This window comes from Cololabis saira, chromosome 9 (assembly GCF_033807715.1).
Source record: "Cololabis saira isolate AMF1-May2022 chromosome 9, fColSai1.1, whole genome shotgun sequence".
NCBI classification, from domain to species: domain Eukaryota; kingdom Metazoa; phylum Chordata; class Actinopteri; order Beloniformes; family Belonidae; genus Cololabis; species Cololabis saira.
Genome location: NC_084595.1, coordinates 23,228,778 through 23,252,783, shown reverse-complemented (window position 1 = coordinate 23,252,783; position 24,006 = coordinate 23,228,778). Strand labels below are relative to the sequence as shown.

General features: G+C 42.0%; 1 protein-coding gene across 4 annotated transcripts in view; it reads right to left on the bottom strand.

Moving 5' to 3' along the window:
• Positions 1-24,006, bottom strand: part of LOC133450318 (tetratricopeptide repeat protein 28-like) — a 204,394-nt gene that overhangs the window by 60,326 nt on the left and 120,062 nt on the right. For 3 of the 4 annotated variants that reach the window (XM_061728843.1, XM_061728844.1, XM_061728845.1), the window contains 3 exons: positions 20,615-20,762; positions 13,222-13,494; positions 10,948-11,078 (listed from right to left, as the gene is read on the bottom strand). In XM_061728843.1, the coding sequence (XP_061584827.1) occupies positions 10,948-11,078; positions 13,222-13,494; positions 20,615-20,762 (552 nt within the window). Of the gene's footprint in view, positions 1-10,947; positions 11,079-13,221; positions 13,495-20,614; positions 20,763-24,006 lie in introns of those variants that run through there. The other variant, XM_061728846.1, reaches the window with a different exon arrangement.

Genomic DNA, 24,006 nt, shown 5'->3' with positions numbered 1-24,006 from the left:
TGCAACCTGTTTCAGGGACAGCTGAAAGGGCAAAAGGAAAAAAAATTACATTACACCATGGGAATGCACCTATACTTGGTCTGTTCTTGGTTTTACTGGATGGATGCATTTGTGAGGGATATCGGGACACAAACCAGCCATTCACACGTTCACTCGTGAATCATCTCAGGAATGATAAATACATTAGACACTTTTCTTTTCAACTATTTAGAGCAAGGTTTAAATAATTTAAGTGGAGAACATCAGAAAATACTGGAAGGAAGCCAAGATCTGAATGGTCTCTCACCTTCAGTTAAAAAAGGGGGTTTTCAAGCACTTTTGCTTCCATTACAGACACATGAAATGACTAATGAAAGACAATGTATCAAAATACATATTTAGGTTTTTATTTTGCAAGGTTTGGCTTTTGGAATGTCCTATGATTGACTGCATTTTTATTTTTACTTTTCTAAGACCATCTATTAAAAGTTTAACATAGAAATGCAAGCAACCAAGAAAACACGTCATTTTAAAGTTTATATTTGGAAGGTCCAGCTTCTCAAAGTTTCACATTTAAATCTCTGCCGGTAGTGCTAACACAAACCGGGCTTTCCGATCATGTTCTTACCTACATTTTTAAGGTTTTTATGTATGTTATAGTTTGGATACTAAGACGATTTGTTTTCCAAAGGATACGAGGGGAAATGGAATTTTCTGGCTGTTGGCAGTATTTTGTGATCTATGAAGTGCTAAAAATCCTCTTACTCTAAACCACTGACCAGAAGTAATAATTCAAAAAAAGAAAAAAAGGGGGTCATCCTGTGTTCAGTTTTCTATTTCTCATGAAAATGTACACAATTAAGGACCTTTTAGCTGGCATTTGCCTCTTATTTAACGTCATCCCTTGTGTAGCTAACATATTAGTAAATGTTGCTTTCTTGAAAAGACTTACAAACGTGCATTATTCACCTTTTCTGAAAGTCGGGAGCTTTGCCTGCCCACTGACAACTGTGGCTGACTAGATTAAATGTAGAAATTTGGCCATATGCATAAATCGATCATCATTTCCTCGTCCGCACAAAGTAATCGAGGCCGGTAGTTTGGCAGGGCCGCTGCCCGGAGGAGATTGCTGGTCTGCATCACTGGCTGTTCCTCACCTCTGACCTCAGATCCTAATCACCAATTAACATGCGCTCTTTTCTTCCTATTGACATAAAGCAAATGGCATCAGCTAAGAATGCATACTAAAAAGGTTAAAAAACAACAACAACAACAACAATGAAATCCTACGTGACATGCCAGCTTCGGAGGACATCCTTTTAATGCAAATGGACACAAATCTGTTGATACAAGCCAGTGTGCTGGATGAGGGCAGCTGTGCAGGGAGTTTTCTTGGACTGGTAGCCTCTCCCTTGTCACAACAATGTCTTTTTACCACAGGGCAGCTGACATGATTCATGAGCCAGAGGGCTTGATGTGGTGTTGGGGTGCAGGCCAGATGAAATCCCCTCAGTCCACTAATATAGGTTTCTGTGTTGGGCTGTGCTTTTCAAGTTACAGGAGCAAAGGAGCCATTTCATACTGTTGGGCTACAAAATATGTCTTTCTGTTGCTAAATCAAGCTACTCTGCCCCTCCCCAACCTTTGTCACTGTAGACAGTTTTCCACACACACACACACACGCACACACACACACACACACACACACACACACACACACACACACACACACACACACACACACCCTATAAACAAAAGCACACATTCCTGCTTGGCCTCATCTCTCTTTTTTTTCCTTCCTTCTGCTCCTAACTACTTTCAGCGGACCTCTCTCCCTCTCCCTCTCTCCCCCTCTCTCTCTCTCTCTCTCTCTCTCTCTCTCTCCCCCTCTCCCTCTCTCTCTCTCTCTTTCAGCTCCCTCCTTTTTCTGAGCACCTCTCTTTCCTATGCTCCTTCTCTTTCATTAAAATGGACTTCCTAAAGCCTCCATTCGTCTTGCTGACAGCTCCTGTATCGATCGGGCTGGAGAAAGGGATGCAGTTCCAGAGCTTTAAATGGCTCTCTAGCCAGCCCCGATGAGGGACCAGGCTGGCCTGAGGCCGGAGGGGAGGAGGAGCAGGGAGTGCCAGGTCTAACTGGGAGGTCTGCCCTGAGTCGGGACCCTGATGAATTTTTGATCAACAGTGAATAACGCTTGAGATTTCCACACCGGCAGAATTAATGTGAAAACGACTCAACACCTCCGTAATAAGGATTACACCGACACAATCAGATCATGAATTAATCTTGCAGACTTGAACGGCACATTATCCAGCCTCTCTGGACTGTTTGCACCCACTTCTCATAGTGAGCATCACTCAAAATAACGGGGAGCAGGAATGCGATTGTTTCAGCCGGATACCCTGACGCGCGTTTCACTTCAATCAGAGCCAGATGAACCAACCTTCCGCTGGCTGGCACCATTAATCGGGCTCCATCCCTTATCGTTTACCTATTATCTCAAGAAGATGGGTTGGCACATTCCGCCTTCAACCCCCTTGCCATTTGACATCAAATCCTTCTGCCAAGATTAATGATCCAATATTTCATTTTCATCATGATTAAAATTTCTTTGGTGTACTCGGTGCCCTCTGATTCAGTGCAAACCTCAAGCAGCACCATCCTCTCTTCCCTCTCATGAGCACTCTCTAAGTGTGCATTGGCTGTCATCTATAATCATATAGTGCATGACAACACTCTAACAGAACGTAAAGGAGTCTCATGTGACCATGTCACTGCTTATTTGTTATCTAATCTGTCCCTCTGTGTTGCCATTGATTGAAGCAATAAGACAGAAAAAGATGAAAAAGGTGTAATATTCAAGACAAATTATGCAACTTTCCACCATTGAGCTGGTCAACACTTGTGTGTTAAAAGTAGCCAAAGTAGCAGGGCTTGTGATGCTTACGTATTGATGCTTTATTCGGTCCAAACAGCATTCTACTTTGTAGAGTCAATGAAGACAACAACCATTACGGTAAATAGTCCTTTGATGGTGGAATGTATCTGCTTTTTCTAAAAGGCAACTCTCCAACAAAACATGGGGGTGCGGTCTACAATTCTGACTGGATTTGAAAAAGGAGATAGAATAAACGCACTTGAAAAATGGAAACAAGGGGAAATAAATAGGATAAAGGCAAGGAAAGAACATGCGAGGAGATGGGATGTAACAGGAGAAAATTAAAGACAGGAAGTGAAGGTGATGCGGAGGGGTGGAGGGATGGAGGGGTGGAGGCTATGAGCATGTGGCATTAAAGAAGGAGAGAGGGAGGAGGCGGCAGAGAGCAGCAGTCGATATCACGGTAGTCATTCATCTCTCTGACAGTCTTCCAAACGCTCCGCTGGGGGGACACCCGGAGCTGCGTCACCTCCAATGCAGCAAATGCTGTACCTCAAATACGCATGCACGTGCACAGGAAAAGCATGCTCACGTATGTTTATTCTGGATGGCTGTGCACACAAAAGGCAAGTAAGTGTATCATTCTGCATGTGCTGACTGAAAAGCAGTTAAAAATTAAAGCACTTTGCTTTTGTTTTATGTCCAACGTCCTTGTGCTGAAGCGAGCTTTACATCTGTCTGCTTGTCACACTGAAACGCTCCAAGACAAACACGCATATGGACAGGACTATTTCACGTGGCGCTGGAATCTGGGGGACACAGCTGCGTGTTCATAAAAATGCACACGCGCGCACAGACACACAGACACAGACAGAGAACACACAAAAATCCATGTTCCCCAGTTCTGGTCATGGCCCATTGGCTGACGCCTGCCGTCCATCCCTCATGATTCATGGCTAAGCGAACTGCTGTAAAGCAGTTCTGAACCAGTGGCCTGAGGAGAGCTGGTGTGTCATTAAGGCACAGTGGGCTGGATGTTCTTTTGGAGCTGCCTCGGTCTGGCACGGCAGTAGGTGAGGAAACAGGTACTTTGGTATGTGGCGATACCACTCATGTTGTAGTTTGTCCGAACAACAGTAATACCAGCAGGCGAGTGCGAACTCTCTGCATAACACCTCGCCTTATGAGGTGTGCAAAGTGAGCAGGAGACGTGTTACCTTTTATTTAGGTAGGCACCGAGCTCCTTGCGCACCCACCCAACAAGTCATCTAATTTGACCCCTCTAATCATCCCCAAATCATCCCTCCTAATCAGCAAAGCAATGGAGGCTAAAGAAAACAGACAAGTGTGCCAAGCGCCAAGCACCACCCCCCTAACCAAACACACACACACACACACACACACACACACACACACACACACACACACACACACACACACACACACACACACACACACACACACACACACACACACACACACACACACACACACACACACACACACACACACACACACACACACACACACACACACACACACATTTAGATTTAGAATCTAAATGAAAACAAAACTGAGGTTATTGTGTTTGGACATCCGGCTGTTTTAAATGACTCTGTTGATGCTCTGGGCCCCCTTGGTTCCAAAATGAATTCTTTTATTAAAAGCCTTGGTGTCATTTTTGATAGTGATTTTAAATTCGATAGACAGATTGGGTCTGTAGTAAAAGGTGCTTTTTTTCAGCTAAGGCTCCTGGCCAAAGTAAAGCCCTACCTATCTCCTAAAGACTTGGAGAGGGTCCTTCACGCTTTTATTACGTCACGGCTAGATTACTGCAACGCTCTGTACGTGGGCTTAGACCAGCGTTCTGTGCGACGCCTGCAGCTGGTGCAGAATGCTGCTGCACGACTCCTGACTGGAACTAGAAAGCGTGACCACATTACCCCGGTTCTGGCCTCCCTGCACTGGCTTCCTGTTCATTACAGAATTGATTTTAAGATTCTGCTGCTTGTTTTTAAATCACTGAATGGCTTGGCTCCCCAATACCTTAATGAACTTCTCCACTCTCACACACCAGCCAGAGCTCTGAGGTCGTCAACTCAGTTGCTTTTAGACGTCCCAAAATCTAGGCTCAAAACTAGAGGTGACCGAGCTTTTGCGGTGGCCGGCCCTAAGCTGTGGAATAGTTTGCCACTAAATGTCAGATCTGCCCAGACCCTAGTGGTTTTTAAGTCTTCTTTGAAAACTTATTTATTTTCTTTGGCTTTTAGTGTGTGACAACTTAGTTCCCCACATCTGTGTGAAGTGATTGTTTTTTATTGTATTTTATTACTATTTTATTGATCATTTTAGTATGTTAGTGATTTTATTGTTTCTACACTGGGTACTGTGTTTTTCTTTTGGTATTGTTTTATTCTCTTGTATGCTGTACAGCACTTTGGTCGACCTCGGTCGTTTTTAAATGTGCTTTATAAATAAAATTGACATTGACATTGACATTGACACACACACACACACACACACATACACACAGACACCTCCTGCCATCATCTATTAGCATGGCCCCAAAGAAAAGTGTTGGAGGCATACGTCCATCCACTAATGACTCCTTAACGATCCCCTCCTCTGCTGGCGTGTTCACAAATACTGACAAACCCTGACCCTGACAAGAGGAACACCCACATTTAGCCCTCTACTTCAACCCCTATTTAGAGGCCCATCTATTTAGAGGCTCATCTTTCTGCAAAGCCAATCGGAGAAAAAAAAAAAGAGAAAATGAAACTTGTTTGTATTCTTTTTACTTTTGCCTGATTGCGATTTCCATTTCAACCTGGGGTTGGAGGAATCCTTTTAACATCACACAAGACATAATTACAGAGTCCTCCACTGCCAGCTCGCCTCAATTTTTCCTAAATCCTCACACACCAAATTAGGGGTTACCTTCTTCTACTTAAACATACTATTTAAGACGAAAACGTCACAGACAAACAGAGACGAGGAGAAAGGGAGCATAACGAGGAAAGACCTAGTTAGACGGCTTTGTTTCACAATTACCGATTGTGCAGCCCTGTATGCTTTGGTCAACAGGGCTGCTGATGGGCCTCGGATAAAGCCAGGCGGGGAAAGTGGAACAAAGGCAAAAGCTGGAAGGAGCTAGAAAGCTCAGCAAGTTTGTTTATTTTATAGCTGCAGTGTATGCGACAGTTGAAAATCTGCAAAGGATATATCCAAAAGTGTGCGGGATGAAGAAAAGCACTAACTTCACGCTAGTCCATGACCTCACTGGTTTGGACTGCATCTCCCAGTCCCAGTTGTGGATGACAGAGTACTCACTCTTTAAGGCTTTCAGCAGCCCCAGCCAGCTTCTCTACTTCATTTCCTTTTTGGTTTTTCCTCAGTTCTTCCTCTTTTTGGTGTCCTGGTTAGATCCATAATAATCCATTAGTGTCACACTGTTCGCTGGTCAGCTGCGAAAAGTGGGCCAACTCCGATTTTTCTGTACCGCAGTATGCTATAAAGAGCAAAAACGAGGTGATAGTATGTTGCTACCGTACGAGATGAATAGAGATAAATCATACAGCACCGTCACTGACAACCTTAGCACTTGATTATCACCGCGGTTTAGACTTGAATTTAGGCCCAATCCCAATTCCCCTTCACTCGCCCTTCTTTTCTCCACTCGCCCTTCTTTTCTTCCCTACCCCCTAAAAAAGAAGGGGGAGATTTTAGGGCACTTGAGATCTAGGGCACTTGGCCCAGGTGCCTGTCCCATTTCTCCTACTCCCCCTCGTTTCCATCCCTACCCTGATCAGGAAGCTGAGAGCCAAAAGCTGTTTTAATTTCAGCTGTAGCTCTGTTAATATGGCACTTTATTAAGTTTTAATATTTTTCAGGCTTAAAAGTAACCGTTAAGATCCCCAACCGGGGCTCAGTTTATCCAAATAACGCCTGTTAAGAAATTTGACTCGACGTTTTCGGAGATGAGAAGAGCCGCCGGCCCCGGGGAGCAGCCTGAGCTCACAGCCCGAGTACAGACGTGATCGCTGGGTCAACCCAGCGCCGTCGTCCCGGGAGAGAAACCTGCAGCTCTGTTGAGAATTACACTGGCTGAAATAAATCATTTAGGAAGATGTTGGTTTAATAGATGAAATCTAACAGTTGTAGCTACGCCTGTTAAGAAATTTGCTCCGAAATTTCGAGATTTCTGTCTGCCGGCTCCGGAGCTTGGGTCCGCGTTAAATCGACGCAGCGCGTAGGTTACGTAATCTACGCCGTAGGCTCTGCGTTGGTGTAACGCGGAACCATAAATCCCTTTATTCTGGCGTGATCTTCGGCAACTTTATCTGAAAGTGTGTAAATTACCCAGATAACAGCTGGATTACTTTGTGGTTTCTGAAAACTATTATATCAGAAACATCCAAAACAAATCTGACGAGTCACAGGATTATTTCTCTCTATCTCTATTTCTCACAAAAAATGCTTGCTCCTTTGGTCACAATCTGAGACGAGTCTGCCTGTTTGCCTTCGGTCGGCGAGTCAAATCGACGCAGAGCCTACGGCGTAGCTTACGTAGCCTACGGCGTAGCTTACGTAGCTTACGGCGTAGCTTACATAGCTTACGGCGTAGCTTACGTAGCCTACGGCGTAGTTTACGTAGCCTACGGCGTAACCTAACAGCCTTTACTCCGGCGTGATTCCTGGCGAACAACGGACAAAAAAGTGATTATGTACATTCACTGAGAGAATATTAGGAAAGTAAAATATACATTTGTCGCTAGAAATGTAATCAAAACGCATTTTTATGCAGAAACTAACTCAAAATATTGATTTATTCACTAAGAAATGTCCGCCATGTTTTTCTTTTGGATCCAGTCCGCAAATGACGACGAAAAGCCTTCTGGATTTTCAGCCCCTAGCCCTCGTTATGCCCACTCCCCCTAGGTGAAAAGAGGAATTGGGACACCACTACCCTCACGGGAACGCGCAAAATTTAGGGGTAGTGAAGAAAACGAGGGCGAGGGGGTCAATTGGGACGCAGCCTTAGACTCGTTTGTGGTAAACCAAAGTCTTGAGTTGCATCATTACTTGCCATGTGGTATCAGTCTTCCTATCAGCAGATGTACACAAGGTAAGGGAAAAGCACCTGTACGATCATCTGGCTACTTGACCTCTTTAATGATGGGACCACTTGCCCAGATGTGAGCAATTAACTTGATGAGTACAATCATTGTAATCCGTACAGGCATAATAACGTCTCTTTGCTTCTGAATTTCCTTCTTAAACGACTGCAATTTAATTGGGTATTGGATAAAAAAACAGAACAAAACAAAGGGAGACACACATCTGTTACGTACCCATCCACCCACGCTCATATAAGCCATATCATACGCAGCGTATTATTCAAATGCATCTCCTATCATCTTCCCGTGTTTTTACCCTCATTATGAAAAGCTTAAGCTTAACAAAATCAAAACCCGTCGTCTCACATCATTCCAGCGCCACATGATCCACCCAGTCCTCTTAACACATCAATCACTTCAGTGTGGGATTTTAATCAAAGTTTAAATTCGTGAACGGCACAGATTCCCAAGGATCACGCAGGACTGGCATCGACGCTGCTTCTTCTGTTTAAACGTCGTCCGAAAGCTCGCAGACTTTAGGAAATCCAGTAAGAAACAACATCCTGTCTCAGGGCCCCGAGGAAGTGACCTCAGCTTCGGAAAGGCCAGATAAAAAGTCCACATCAGAAACAAAAACACCAGGCTGGCCGTAATGAGCTGAGCACCCAGCTCCAGCGTGCACTGAGAGAGACCAGGTGGTGTGACACACACATGACTCTGATTAGGAGGCCTTTAGATCAGCGGGAGGGGCTGGGGCGGCTTGTACGGAGTCCTGAAAGTTTTGTATATGATGCAACCATTAATGGTGTTCAGGGGCCTGAACAAGTCTCCTAAACAACATTGTAATCAAGAGGTGCAGAAACACAATCTGCCACATTAAATATATACATCTGTAAAGCAATGAGGAAATAAATGGCTAAATATGCACATGAACAAATATAAACAGTTATTATTGAACATAATTTGCCTCTTATTTCCCATTTTTTCTTACTCCTGTCACTTTTCTTTTTAGTATTTTGTCTTTTTTTCTGTTTTGTCACCCCCACTTATTATATGAACAACTAAATGAGACTATTACTTATTTCACCATAGAGATATACAGTATATATACAATATATAAATTAAAAATACCTAGCCCTATGCTGAATGTATAAACACTTTCACAAAAGCATATGAATATAAACGGATGTTTGGTCACCTAATTTCAGCTACAACCAACCAGAAGCTAACTAGTTCAGAGCAGACAACAAGAACCTGGCAAGTGTCCTCACACGAATCTCCATCACCAACCCCGAAGTGATACTTGTGCTCCGTGTGAGTGAGAGTTGTCAAGGGCATCTCCGGCTCATTCTTCAACAGTTTCAATCCTGGTGCATTGTGCTGCATTTGACAGGACTGTTTAAATGTCTCCTGATATCGGGGAAACACAAATAAGCGGGCCTGCCAGCCTGGTGGGGAGGATAAGGAATGAAGAGGAAACGGAGGCTATTCTTCTTCTCGTGCGACGGGTATTGTATTGGAACAAGCACCTGTCACCCACCAACAATGACCACAGAGGTCGGACAGAGAGAGCGAGAGAGAGCAGGAGAGAGAGAGAGAGAGAGAGAGAGAGAGAGAGAGAGAGAGCAGGAGAGAGAGAGAGAGAGAGAGAGAGAGAGAGAGAGAGAGAGAGAGAGAGAGAGCGAGAGAAAAGAGAGAGAGAGAGAAGTGAAGGAGGGAGGAAAGAAGGAGAGGACCAAGTAGTAAAAAAAACCTAAAAAAAAGATCTGAATGTAAAACCAACTCTGTATATAGCAGTCAAAACAGGTGTATGTTGCAAAGTTCCAGACTTATTGATCCAGAAACCACATACATATCTGAAAATCTGCTTTAATAGTTGGCGTTTGATAGTAACGTGAACCAGCGTATGCACATTTCTTCAACTGCCTAATTCTTTTTGCCTCTCCTATCAAGCTTCATCTTGTTCACGCTCATTTAAAAAAAAAGAGAAAACAGCATCACTGACTGCATTTACATGCAGTCAATAACCTTTTTAAAACCAGAATATTAGCAATAACCCGGTTTTGCACGCCCATGTAAACACCAATAACCCCTTTGAATAACCGGAATTTGCTCATATTTCGGTTTTTAAAAACCCGAATATGACCCCTGGGTTACTCCTTTTCTAACCCGAATATTCGGTCATGTAAACGGGATTTCCCCATCAAAAGGAACAGGAATTTGTTTTCTGCACATTTTCTTTTCGCAACGAATCTTGGTCTTTTGAGTCCAGGAAGTTCCTATAAACACGGCGAAACACAAGACCACGCCACACTTTTGGAGTGAGGAGGAGACTAATCATTTTATAAATGTAATGAAGGATATGAACATTTTGGCGTTTGTAGACGGTAGAAAGTACAGGGATAGCGAGATTTACAAGAAGGTCAGCGAAAAGTTGCGCGAAGCAGCATTTGTAAGAACGCCAGACCAGATCAAGCACCGCTGGAAGACCCTGAAAAAGACTTCTACTGGGCTGTTCATTATCCGCCGTGCTGCTGTTATTGTTGTTGTTTTGAATTTGGATACAGGAAGAAGAGGCGGAAATGACGGTAATTGCGTCACGATGTTCTCCGCGCGTCGCTGGTTTGATGGAGATATCCCAAATGATTAATTACCATGTATACAGGGATAACCCTGTTTGCTCACGCATGTAAACGGAATATTCCAAATGTTTCAGTAACCGGAATATTAGCAATAACCCGAATTTTGACTGCATGTAAACGTAGTCACTGTGTCTTCCAGACTCCACTCTCACGTGTCCTCTAAACAAACAGAACAGAGGAAAACCAGGGCACGGCACAATCCCACACATACAACATGATAAAAGACCAAAAGAAGAAAAAAAAAAATCTAAGCAACGACCCTTCATCGTCCGCTACAGTCACAGTTCGCCATATCTGCCTTTTTCAAGACCACTGCAATGCTTCTTACCTCTCTGTCCTTTAACTTCATGGCCAGAACCAGCTGGTTGCGGTGGTTGGTCAGAGCTTCACGGTAGTTCCCCTTGGAGAAGAATGCCGAGCCCAGATTCCCGTGAGCACGACATTCCCCTGTTTGGTCACCTGAAGAAGGAAAAGCAGTAAAATGAAAACCATCAGCAACTGATATTTACAATACAAGCTCCAGGATTACTACTCTTTAATTCACATGCTCCCACTGGCACCGCTGAACAGCGATGTGATAAACCACCCCTGCCACCGACATGCAACTGCGCCCTTAAAAGGGAAAGTGGCCGCTCCAAGTTCTCCACAGTAGAGCGGCTTCTCTGACAGCCGGTGGTGTTGATCTGAGGGGAAAGCCTTATTATTTCTGCCTGACAGAGAGGCCTCACAGAGAGGGCCAAAGTAAAGCACAAGTCTCTGTGCTCCACCTGAGAACCAGAGCTCCTTATCTCCGGCTGCTCTGCCCAGTCATGTGTCAAATGTGTGGGGAGAGGAGCCAGTCTGTGCCCCTCTCTTCTTCACATCTCACCCCTATCTTTCTTTTATTTGTTGTCGTTCAAGCAAACGTCCATACGTCCTCAAATTCAGTCCACACTTGAGAGGGTTCATTGTTCAACTTGAAAATTACCTGATATTTTGGTGCTACGTGGTTCAATTGAGAAAAAAGTGTCTTGACTATCAAAGAACATGATGTAATTTATTAAAATGCTCAAGATTAAGACAAACGGTCTTGCTAAGTTAACTACTGCATGAGGCGATACTCGGTGGGGCTAGCTTGCTAAAAAGCTTAATTTGATTATGCTAACATGCTAATGGCTCTTGGGCCTAACGTTTACAGTCATTTAGAGCATTAGTGAGCAGAAATGTGTTAATTAGCGCGAAGCATGAAGCACTTTGGAACTAATCAAAATATCATTAACCAAATAAACACAATTTGGATCAAATGTTGTTCTGACATCGGCACCAGAGGTCAAGAAGTCACTAAAATCTGAATGGTGCATGTAAAAATATTGTTCTATCTACAGTAATCCTGAGCAGCATCATGAAAATAATAAAAAAGGTTTTAAATTTTAGGATTTTTAATTTAAATTTGCTGAATCGTGAAAAAGCTTTAAGCAGGTGTAGTGGAATAACACTAAAGATGTCTCAGTAGTTGATGTTTAGCAAGTATAGAAACTCCTAAAAACACTGAATATTCCGTATGTGTCAACACTGATACAGGTTACAAAATCGATGATCAATGAAACAAACTTCAAAGGTGTGATTTCATATTAGCTATCTTGTGCGTTTGTTCATCAGGAGGGATAGAAGAAGCTGTAGAAGCCGCAGTTTCCTTTCTTCTACAAAAAAACACCTTGGACAAACGCTACACATTACAGTTCTGACATTAACAGTGCTTCAGATTTGGTACGCCTTGGAGGTTTAAAGGAAATCATCTGTGACAGCTCAGACAGCAAAAACGTGCGTGCATGATGTCAACCTATGTGGATGGCTTTTAAAACAAAAAACATCCTCCTTGTTTAAAGGTATCAACTGATAGAAAGTGGGGTTAGTTAAATTGTTCTGCTCAGAAGGGGTCCAGTATTTTTGGCACGTGTTTGCCAAGACCACGACGCCTAAGTGAAAAAGCTGTTGAGACGCGACTCTCAAAGATGACACTATGCTTGGAAGTAAATGGACAAGACTACTGGTTGGCAAAATCATTTCCAGTCCAAGCAGCTTGAGAGAATAAGATAACGATGTAAGGCGTGCTACAAAGTCACACGAGTTTGTAAAGAAGACAAAGGTTAAAACTGACTTTGCCGAGTATTTCACCTGACTTGAAACAAACAGACACAAAAATCCCCTTTAGGCAGTTTTAAAGACAAATGTAGAGCAACAAAAGCCCTCCAGCATAACGTGGCAGGAAAAAATAAATAAATATACCGCCTCTAACGTATGATAGAACATGACTTTAGGAACGTGTGCAACGATGAAGTTGTGCATGATGAGGAGGATGGCCTCAATTATGTATATAAAAGGTGAATTTATGAAAAACTAAAAGTCAGAAAAGATATGACTAACTATACTTAACTATAATACTCATCCGTTAAATTAGAAAGTAAAACCATTAAAGTATAGTGATTTTGAATTGTTTGCATGTGAAATTTAGGCTTTGGAATCACATCTGTCCAATCAATAAATAGCACCAATAATCAAAAAATGGATAATCACAAGTCTTCTCTACAGCATTACTTTCTCCTTCCCAGCCAGGTCGCCGTACCTAAGGTTTTGGCCACCTCCAAGTCTTGCTGCATGTGCGCGGTGCTCTTCTCTGTGTTTCCCAGGGACCAGTGGGCGCTGCTGAGGGCCGAGAAGACGGAGCCACGTAGCTTGAGGCTGCATGTGCCGATCTTCAAAGCAGCTTCGAGCACCACTACTGAGGCCGTGTGGTGGCCCGCTGTCAGCAGCTCCTGGCCAATTACCGACACCACCACAAAGGGACTTTTGTCCAGCTTCATTTTTTGCAGCTGCTGATAGGTGGGCTCCAGAGAATCTGTGTGGGAAAGACATGTTAAACAGATTACAAACAGAATACAAACTGTGCAAAGGCATAACCTGGTGCTGACATTCTGACTGACAGACATAAAAGACACTGATTGCTGTAAATCTGCTACATGCTTACTAAGTCTGACAAAAGTGAGCGCTTTCTGCATTCAGATTCTGCTGTCAACCACTAATAGTGGTGTTTTGTCTGCCTCGATAAGCATAGCCTGTAGCTTGACTGAGTGACGGCTTTCACTGACAATATACCAACAACTCAATAAACTGTTGGATCCAATTTTTATTCTTCCCCTATAAGTGTGATAATCTCAGACAATTTCCATCAGTACTGCATAAAAACTGCATAGATGCAACTATTTTACAGGCCGCAGAACAAGCTTGCGGCATATTTCTGCCTTTACTTCCAGGCAGTGCTCCTTGAGAAAACGAAGACGGGGTTTTGAAGAAGAGGTTAAAGAGTGATAGGGAAACTAATGCAGCTCATGCACAAAAGTAGATGCAGCGAGGGAATGCAGAGCGAAGAAGAGGAGACACACAAGGTGACCTTAGAAGAGGCTGAAAATGCAGACCATGACATAAATCAATGGAGGGCCACTTGGGATTGGGGATCCACAGCCCCTCCAGATTATAAAGGCTTCTGGCTGACACCGACATCGAACCTCATGAAAGGAAAGCAGGGATACTTTACACTAACTTATTCTCTTTTGTGCCTCTGTGTATTTTTGAAGCTAAGAATTGGAGCCTATCTAGGGCATGGCAAATATGCAAGGCCCTGCATTTGCAAATATTTTGTAAATTGCAACTGATTAGGTCAAATCATTATACAGATGATTGCGTGATGTTAATGTGCAGACTGGTATATTGGCCATGGGTGTAGTCGAGGTTACATTCTAATATGCTTTATTTGAACTATTTACAATTCATTTAAACAAATATTTAGACATAATGACATGTGAACAAACTTAATAGTTCTTAAAAGATGATGCTTATTCACGAAGAGACACAAATACACACACAGAGATGCGTTATGAGAAACCTCCCTTTACAGGCACACAAAAAGCATAACTGATGATGCTCTTTCAAGAGCAAGGCTTCTGTTCCTGCACTTGGCAGAATGTTGTGCTTATTGAGACAATGTGTGCATGTAATATCCATTCATAGCTTGTAATTGCTTTCAGAGTGACACAGAGAGTTGAGTCATAAATCAAACACTGAGAATGCTTTTTTTTTTTTTTTTTTTTTAAAGGTGTCATTGCTGCTGAATTCATAAACGGGTGGTTATGACAACACCAGAGCACTGTGTTTCACACACATTCACAGGAATACAGTCAAATGCTAAAGATAATGCACACTGAGTCTTGGGACAGATGTGCTGCAGGACCTTCAAGCTACACCTCATTGGTGTCTACCCTTAAGAACAGAAATTAAAATATGTAATTTTGCTCCTGACCGGTTCCCCTTAATTCCTTTACCAAAAGCTTCTTCGGTCTTGCCTTTAACTGCATTCAGTGCCACACCATACCACTGTGATATTAGACTTCTATTACCCTACATAAATGTGACAATAAGTGTATTATTTTTGTGTATTTCATTCTCTTCTGTCTGTCTACTCTGCAAAGATCTTGTACAAATGTACAGAAGGGTTGAGAAGTATTTTCTTCCGACTATATAACAATCAAGGGATTACAAGTTTTGTGATTACGATTTATGAAATTATTCAAAAATGTATGATTTAGTACGATGTTAAAATTGAAGATAAAATGAACTTATGCAATGTTTTATCCTATTCTTTCATGGTTTATGTGTTTTGATGTTTGTCTTTGTTGAAGTTTGGTTAAAGGAGACATTAGATTTTTTTGGGGAACTTAGTATTGTCCACATGGTTATCATTTTTTTTCCATTTAACTTTTGTAAAATAAATAAATGAGAATGCTATGTTAAAATAAACTCATATGTTGCTGGTTTTCTGTGTTTCTATATGTGCTTAATACTTAAGATCCACAGCATCCAGATGACTTTTGTTGGTTTTAATAAAACCTTATGATTAAAACTTTTCTTTTTTTTGTACTTTTTCACATGACCATAGGTGGTAAAAAAGTGACACGGTTTTGTTACAAGTGACTTTTTGAGTAAATACAGACTTCAAAACCCCAAATAATGCTCTCAAACAAAGATTATTATTTTTTCATATCTCATTTTAAGTTCTGTTGTTTTGCTACATATAATTTGGATTTATATGTGCTTGATTGCTGCTGTAAAAGTCATGTTTTGTGTGAATCTCTTATTTTGTTTAATTCCATTTTTATTTGTATTTCCCTTATGTGTGATTTTACATCTTATTTACCCATCCCTGTGTGCTCTGGATCAGCTGTCATTTTTATAACCTGATATGACTCATTCATTCATTCATTCATTCATTCATTTTCGATACCCACTTAATCCTATACAGAATGCTGGAGCTCATTACACCTTGGACAGGGCCACATATAGACAAACAACCACACGCACTCACACCTACTACTCAGGACCATCAATCAGCCTGACATAAATGTTTTTAGCCTGCGGGAGGAAACCAGAAAACACCTACGAGTAGAACATGCAAACGCCATGCCTTCCAAAACCAGCGGGGTCCGGGAGTCAACCAGGAACCTTCTTGTTGTGAGGCAGCAGTGCAAACCACTAAGCCATCGCGCCGCTGTATAAAACTGGATCTGACTCTTAGGTTCAATAGATCTACGGTACATTACCCCACAGTACTCGCACATGGTGTCTTTCATCAGGCAGTGAATCACATCAGGAACCAACAGTCAACACCTGTGTCTCCTCAGCCTCTAAGAGTTCAGAACTAGGGGGAGTTAAATTTGTCTTTTTTTTTTTTTTTTTTTTTTTAGGAAGAGTGAAGAACTATCATGAAATGTCATTGTTTAAAATCAGCATTATTAAACTATTATAGCCATTTTAAAGACTGATATTGTTAATACAACGCTGTATACAATAGTACTGCATAGAGGTCCAGCAGCCATCAATGATACTTAGTATGATATTGTTAAAAGTGATTAAGCTACAGCATAACCAAAAGTAGGTTGCAGCTTTCACTGTAATTGTTCGTAGTATTATGGAATACAGTATACAAGATGGACGGGTCGCCACCACACCGTAAATTCTTCAACAAATAGCTCATCATCCTGCTTTATTTAACATACTACAGACTGTGAAACTGTTCACATACTGCATACTGCACGCTACATTGTGCCTAAATAAGGAGGCAGTTGTTTCGTAGTCTGTAGTTTTAAAGGCAGTGGCCAATATTCCCCAGTCATCTAGATGCCATGTGTTTGTTTGTAGTTATTACAGACAGAAGATGGTTTCCCCGTCTTGTTTGAGGCACTCAGCAGCACATTTGGTTTCTATTTAAGACGTTAACTCATTCAAAAAACATTTTAGCCCAACAACAACAGAAAATCTCTAATAGCTGTTTTTAACTATAGATATAGCGTGTAAACGAATATTTATAGCAACAGAATGACGAATTTGATATGAATTCTAAATAATCTGCATGAACGACATTCCTCATAGTAAAAGTCATTTCCATCCTGCCAAACTTTTGTGCTTTTCTCATTATCAAACTGAAGAATAGGCTATACTAACACATTCAGTAGGGGCGAGTCACTCTCCAGTTTGATCTTTCTGTTGGGTTTGATGGAAATTATGTATAAATTAATTTACAAAACTGTCCCTGCAGTGCTTGAAAATTAAAAGCACTTTGCTTAAAGGCATCTCTGTGGGACACATGCTAATGAGCAGAGCGTCCAGTTTCTGTGGTTCAAGGGCAATCTTTTAATAGCAACTCAACCAGCCTGGGTTAGCAGCTGCCATCCCATGAAATAATCTCATCTATAGTTTAACTGGAAACACTTCCATTTGAAAAAATATTTTTAATCTCCATGGACCTTCATTGGCCCAAAGCAGCTTTTAATGTGACACAGCCTTGAATATTTAAAAGAAAAAAAAACAGTGAGAGGCTCATTTCTTGTGGTCTGTTCAACAATGCTGACAGAGGAGAGAAAACTGTCGCTAAGACGATCGGCATGTGCAGATGAGAAGAGACGGAAGAACATAAGCGGAGAGAGATGTGATTTCACCGGTCTGCCCTATCGTGACGAGCTTGTGTTGAGAGTTAAACTGCACATGATACAGGATCAAGAGTCGTAACAATAAAATCATTATACATATATTAAACGTACTGTGGAAACATGTCACAGTATGATAAGTCTTTAAAGACAAATGCTTCTGTATCATCCAAAGGTTCAGTATTTGCATTAGGCACCTTTGTTTTGTTTGTTTACTTATATTGACATGGATGTCATGAACTGGATCTCTTCACCCAGGAGCATAACATAAACACAAGTGTATTTTGAGAAGACTAAAAACATCCCAGCTTGTCGACATGCCTGCGGTAAGATGAATCACTGAGATAAGTAAACACTGCAATCACAACGAGATACAATCAGCTCTTTCTTGGCAACATGGCAACTGTAGTCCATAGAGTTTACAGTATACACACATGGGGGGGCGGCTGTGTTTACACAGCACGTATAGTAAAAGAGACGTAAGTGTAATTAGAAAGAAATTACTTTTCTGTGTGTGTGTGTGTGTGTGTGTGTGTGTGTGTGTGTGTGTGTGTGTGTGTGTGTGTGTGTGTGTGTGTGTGTGTGTGTGTGTGTGTGTTTGTTTCTGTTTGGAGATGATAGTTTCATCCAAAATATAGCAGTAAGGCTTCATGGTAATAATCCCTGGACCTCACTGAATGAACACACCATACTTATGAGTCACTGTGAAGTAGAGGTGTAACGATACACTAATCTCACGATACGATACACGATATTGAGGTCACAATAATGATACGATATTATAGCAGTATTTTTGCCCTATTGTTACAGTTTGTAATGCTTTATAACTGTTTAAGTTTTATAGAGAAAGCCAGGCCAACCATTTTCCACAAACTGAACTAAAAGTAAATGTCAGGTTTGCATTATGCATCTTCAGTTTCATACAATAAAAATATTTAGCCACAAACTGAATAGTTTCTCTCATGTATGATTTGACTTTTTTCTTTTCCAGAAATTTAACAACAAAAATTAAATAAATAAATAAAAGTAAATAAATACATACAATTTTACATCATAAAAAAGATTGATTCATGCTCACCTTATAAGTGTAAGAGGAGATTTATTTTTGTTAAGAAGGATATTTTGGTAATTCAGGGTTCATTATTTTATAAATATATTCTTTATATTCTGTAAATCGGGGACTATAATTACACTAGTCAGTTTGTAGTCAATCTGTAGCGCTTAGTATGTTTTACATTGGGCGGAGTGATACAGCACTAGGTGTTGATGTGCTAAAATCCTACACTGTTGAGGGACATTAAAGTACACTGGAATTCAGCAGAAGTTGTCGCCGTGTTATCCTACTCACGACCCGAAAAAAGTTTAATTTAATAAGGTAAGGCTTAACTCTACATCAGACTTAAAGGTTCAGAGCTCAAAACCCTAAAAGTCCGTGATCGGGACCGCAAAACGGAACTAGTTTCTTCTGAGCGGAGTAAGATTTTGGTCCGTGGGTCGAGGCACGGTTCGCACGCGTGGTCGGATGCGCGTTATCAGTCAACACAATAGATTAATATTAATAACCCAATATCGCGATACACTTTGTCACCTCCACGACACGTATTGTGGCGTTTTCGTATCGCGAAATTTCGCGGCACGATGTATTGTTACACCCCTACTGTGAAGTCACCTCTTCCAGGTGTTCTGATTCTGGGACGTTGACTAACACCAGCTAAACTGGTGGGAAAGGTGGTCAATAACCTGAATCCTGACCTGAGAGAAAGCAGGGCTGCCCTACCTTTCACTTATCAGGGGAGTTTGCCTGAGTAACGCTGATTATCCTCCCTGTTTGCTGGCGTAACATTGATTATCACCCTCATGTGCCAAGAGCCCCTCTGAGAGGATCATTGTTCTTAATCCTTTGACCTAGCTACCTCTCCTCCACACACCTTGGATTAGGTCCTCCGGTGGCTCCCTGGCACTCAGGGAAATAGGGTAAACAATTAAGAGATTAAGTGGCTTGGGCTAAATGTTGGCCAAACCCTACTGAGAAGATCCATTCTGGTCCACAATGCACAGGTCTGGGCTCACACCCAAACCCCATCCTTGTATCAGTTCCAATGGCAGGCTTAAAGGCTCATAGTGGCTAAGATGGGCCCTTCATTCTTTTTTCTTTGCATCTGCATGCAAATATTCAAAGGAGTATTCAATCAAAGACAAACTGATTCCTCGGTGAACAAAGGCCTACAGCTACTGAGCTCATTGCACAGTTCAGTCATTCTTGGATGACAAAAACTATCACATTTATTCAGAGATACAGTTTCAGCAAAGTCTGTCAAAGAAGTGATGACAGTGCAGCACTGCAGGGTGACTCAGTCGTTGTTGGCAGTCTCTCCCCATCCAGATTTGATGACTTTAAAAAAGGAGAAGAAAAACAGCTTTTGCATTGGTCATCAGGGATAAAAGTGCGGGGGCTGTCTTAGCCAGAATAGCAAGTCACTGCAGCGTCCTACTACGAAAGACAATAATGCTTAAAAAAAAAAACAACATTTTGGTGGTAATCTTGGCCCCACTTATAAATCCACTCAGCTTGAGGGAAAAGGCTACCACTGGGGCAGGCTCACACAATGGCATTAGTGTTGGATGCTCATTAAGATAAGAGGCTATCTGTGTGTGTGATCAGCCTGACTGACAATAAGATGTGCTGAAGCTGCAGGCGTTTTGCCTCAGAGGCCGGAGGTAAGTACTTGACACCAACAGTCTGTTACAAAGAAGGGAAGATAGACAGATAAAGAGAGGCCCTGCCTGCAGGACGAGTCCAAAAGAAAAAAAAAACAAAAAAAAAAAAAAACTGACAGGTAAAGTCACCCCAACACGGTTATTGACTGACAGAGTGAGGATTATCAGTGACAGGCTTTTAGGCTGTTGTACATGTTAAAACGGCAAAGCGCACGGACATTGACGACCACGTGGAAACCTGCTGAAGCCTACGCATAGACTCACCTCGTAGCGGTGACTTCATGGCGGCTTCCACCATGCCCACCAGCAGCTGTAGGCTCTTGGGGTCCTGCGCCAGCCCCGAGGCGAAGGCGGCCAGTGCGTCGGCATGACGACCAAGGTACTGAAGGGCAACACCCTGTCGGAAGTATGCCTGGAGAGAAAAAGAGGGAACAGACAGAGTTATCAGGGCTCCGATTGTTCGCCGCAGCGTGCAGCTTTATTCAAACACATTACCAGACACACTCATTTCACGCCATTTGCATTTTTTCCACATGAGTAGTTTTCCAAACATGGCATCTCTATGCTTTGTATTCCCATTATAGAGTGATCAGTGGGGCTTTTTTTTTGTACTTGCTAATTGGATTATAAGTTTTACATAAATGCACATGTTAGACTCTGGCTCGTTGCCTTTTCAGGAACAAGTGTTCCATGTCTATTTGATATTTTATGTCTGTTTGCGGTGGGAATTGACTGTACTAGTAGAGCGCTGGGATTTCTCTTTGGCTGTGTTTGAAAAAGTAAAGAGAAAGAAAAACGAGAGTGAGACAGATGTACTCACTCAAGTTTGTCTGTGGCTTAAAGAGGAACACCAACTGGATTAAAGAACACCAATTGTGCAACTCCTTTTGGCATGACACAGTTGTAAAATAGTAGCAACGGACCCAAGACTTCATATTTTTAAATCAGATGTGCATGTCCGTTATGTTAGGAATGTTTAAGTGCTTCTTCGAGCTTGAAAAAAAAGCTTAAATTGATCTGTTACCAGCCATTTATTCATAAAACTGAGAAAGTCCCATTTCTGGAAGCATAATAAACTGCATGCAACGTCTGACACACTGTATCTTTCAGTGAGAGACTAAAATGTTTTGGAATATACTGCAGAATGAAACTTAAAACAGACGACGTCTTTGGGATCCAAAGCCTTTCAGTGGGTGTGTATGTGTGTTTTTTTTTCAGTATGTCTGCTTGGACTCACTAGAGAGAGAAAAAAGATGTTTCATCCAGGCATGCGCCTGGGTTTGTGTCTGAGGCATGATCAGACAATCATCCAAGTTGTTAAAGCTAACTCCGGTCCAGTCTAACAACAGCCGCGAAGAGGGATGGAACGAGAAGCAGCTTATTATTCATGATCCAAAGCAATAAATCCACCAAAGGCAAAGGCAACTGTCTCTCAGAGTAGTCAAATCTGGGCTTGTGTCTCTTAAACACACAATTACAGGAGTAAAGCATGCGATAAATGGGGGACAAACTATTGTGCGAAGCAAAGAAATTGTCATGTTTAGAAAGCTAGCCTCTCTAGCGTGTGTTTGCTCGTGTGGGGCATCGGTCCAGGCTGCGGTCTGACCACCTCCACGGTGAGTGGGAAGTCATTCACTCACAGCTTCCAAAGCTGACATGAAGGCTAATTTGCCATTAGCATCTAAGAGGCCTTTTCATTAGTCTTTCCAAACCTCTCTGTTAGCACCAGCAGTAAGTGAGAAAGGCGGGAGGATTACGGAAAATGAGACATGACATTGAATTTATAGAGACCAGTAATTAATTATGCTTCTGTCTGAGCCCCCCACTGGCTACCAGTCTCTCCCCAGATCTGCCACTGCCCCCCCCGTCCCCCTCCCCCTACACAATTCCAGTTCCCCTCACTTGCAATGCAACTCCATTGAACATCTCGAGCAGAGAGATTAAATTCAAGGCATTAACCTTTGTTCTAACACTGTTATTATATGATAGGAGAGCGGGCCAGGGTAGCCGCTCAATATTAATTGCATTCTGCAGCAGTGAAGTTTGGGTAGGGTGCGCCGCACAGGACCGAGAGGCCCGCAAAACATTTTGCCCAAAGGAACAAAAGACATTTAAAAGCACTTCTCCCTTTGATTAGATTTAGCCTACAATGTGACTGCTCTCCCTTTTATTTCCTTAAGCGCTGTGCCCCGACTGAGACGACCAAGGAAAGAAGAGGACCAAAAAAAAAAAAAGGCTGCTAAAATAAAGCTACCTTCAAATAAAAAAACTGGTCTCATCTTAAATGATTTCACTTTAGCACAACCGGTCCCACATACGGCTGTGGACTGGGCACTGAATATGTTGAAGTACAGCAAAAATGGGAATAAATGTGTAAAGGAAAGCAGCAAGGTGAAAACAATAGAATCAATGCACCATAAGATTTTTTTTGTCCCATTAATCTCCCACTGCCTTCAAATTACATCACGAGGTTGCACAAAATAACCTCAGATTAATCCAACAATTCAATTTGATGCTTATAAAACAAACAGGTTCAATTGAATATGCATTGCAGCGTTTGAATACTAATTCTACGGAGGCCCAAGATAAACTCAAACTGGCATATTTAAGTGAAATCCCCAAGAGCATAAGCCAGCATACATGCAGGAAGGGTTAAAGCTGCAGCAATAAAACCAACAGGTCGGCCATGCTACCAGTAAGAAGCATGTGATGTGAAGGAAGAGCAAGATTTTACCCCTACACATTTCCTTACTTCACACTTAACAGGATCTTTTCTAAAAAACACAGCCACATCTGCTTAGCGCTGCTGCTACAGTGATTAGCACAGCCTTTAGCTCTTAGCCAGACAGAGAGACAAATTAAGCAAAAGAGAGCAAGAATAGAGAGAGGAAGAGAAAGGGAGAGTCCTCCGCAGATTAACTGTCTTGTCAACACACAGCATTAGATACACAAACTGAGTGGTACGAGTGAGCGCTCAGTCTTTCAGGCGAAAACATCTCCCTAAACAGGATGCAGAAGAGGGAGTCGCTCTTCAGAAAGCAAAGTTTTCGCAGAACACGTCCTCCTGAAATGTGACACAGCTGTTATGCATCTCATAAAGCATGACTTTCACAAACCATGACCCCCAATTATGGTTTTTCTTTTTCTCTTTTTTTTGCCTGAAATTCAGTGTGAGGTAAATTATTGAACCTTCCTGCATCTTTGCTTCCCATGTTTAATGCAGCAATGTGCTGATACGACAGAAGAGTGGATGGAGTGGGAAGGTTTTTCCTTCTTACCCATGGCTAAATTGAGAGAGCCCTGATGCGCATGCGTGTCATTATTAGAGGATAAAAGCTTTTCTTTTTTCTCCAATGTTTTAATATTTCATGAATACTTGTTTGATGTTGTTTTAAATATTCATGTTTTTTTTTTTGCTTAGGAGGAAGATGGGAATTGTGAAAAAAAGCCCTCCTTGATGCACTGTATTATACAGTGCGAGGGACCAACATGCACAAAGAAAAGCTCATACACATCGTTGCATGTGCTCTCTTTCACACCAGTGAAACACTTCCAATGAAGAACAGACTATTTTCTTCCGGTGACACCTCTGCTGCTCACAATGAGGCTCACACTTGGAGCAGCTGAACAGAAAGTTTACAAGATTAAGATTGTGA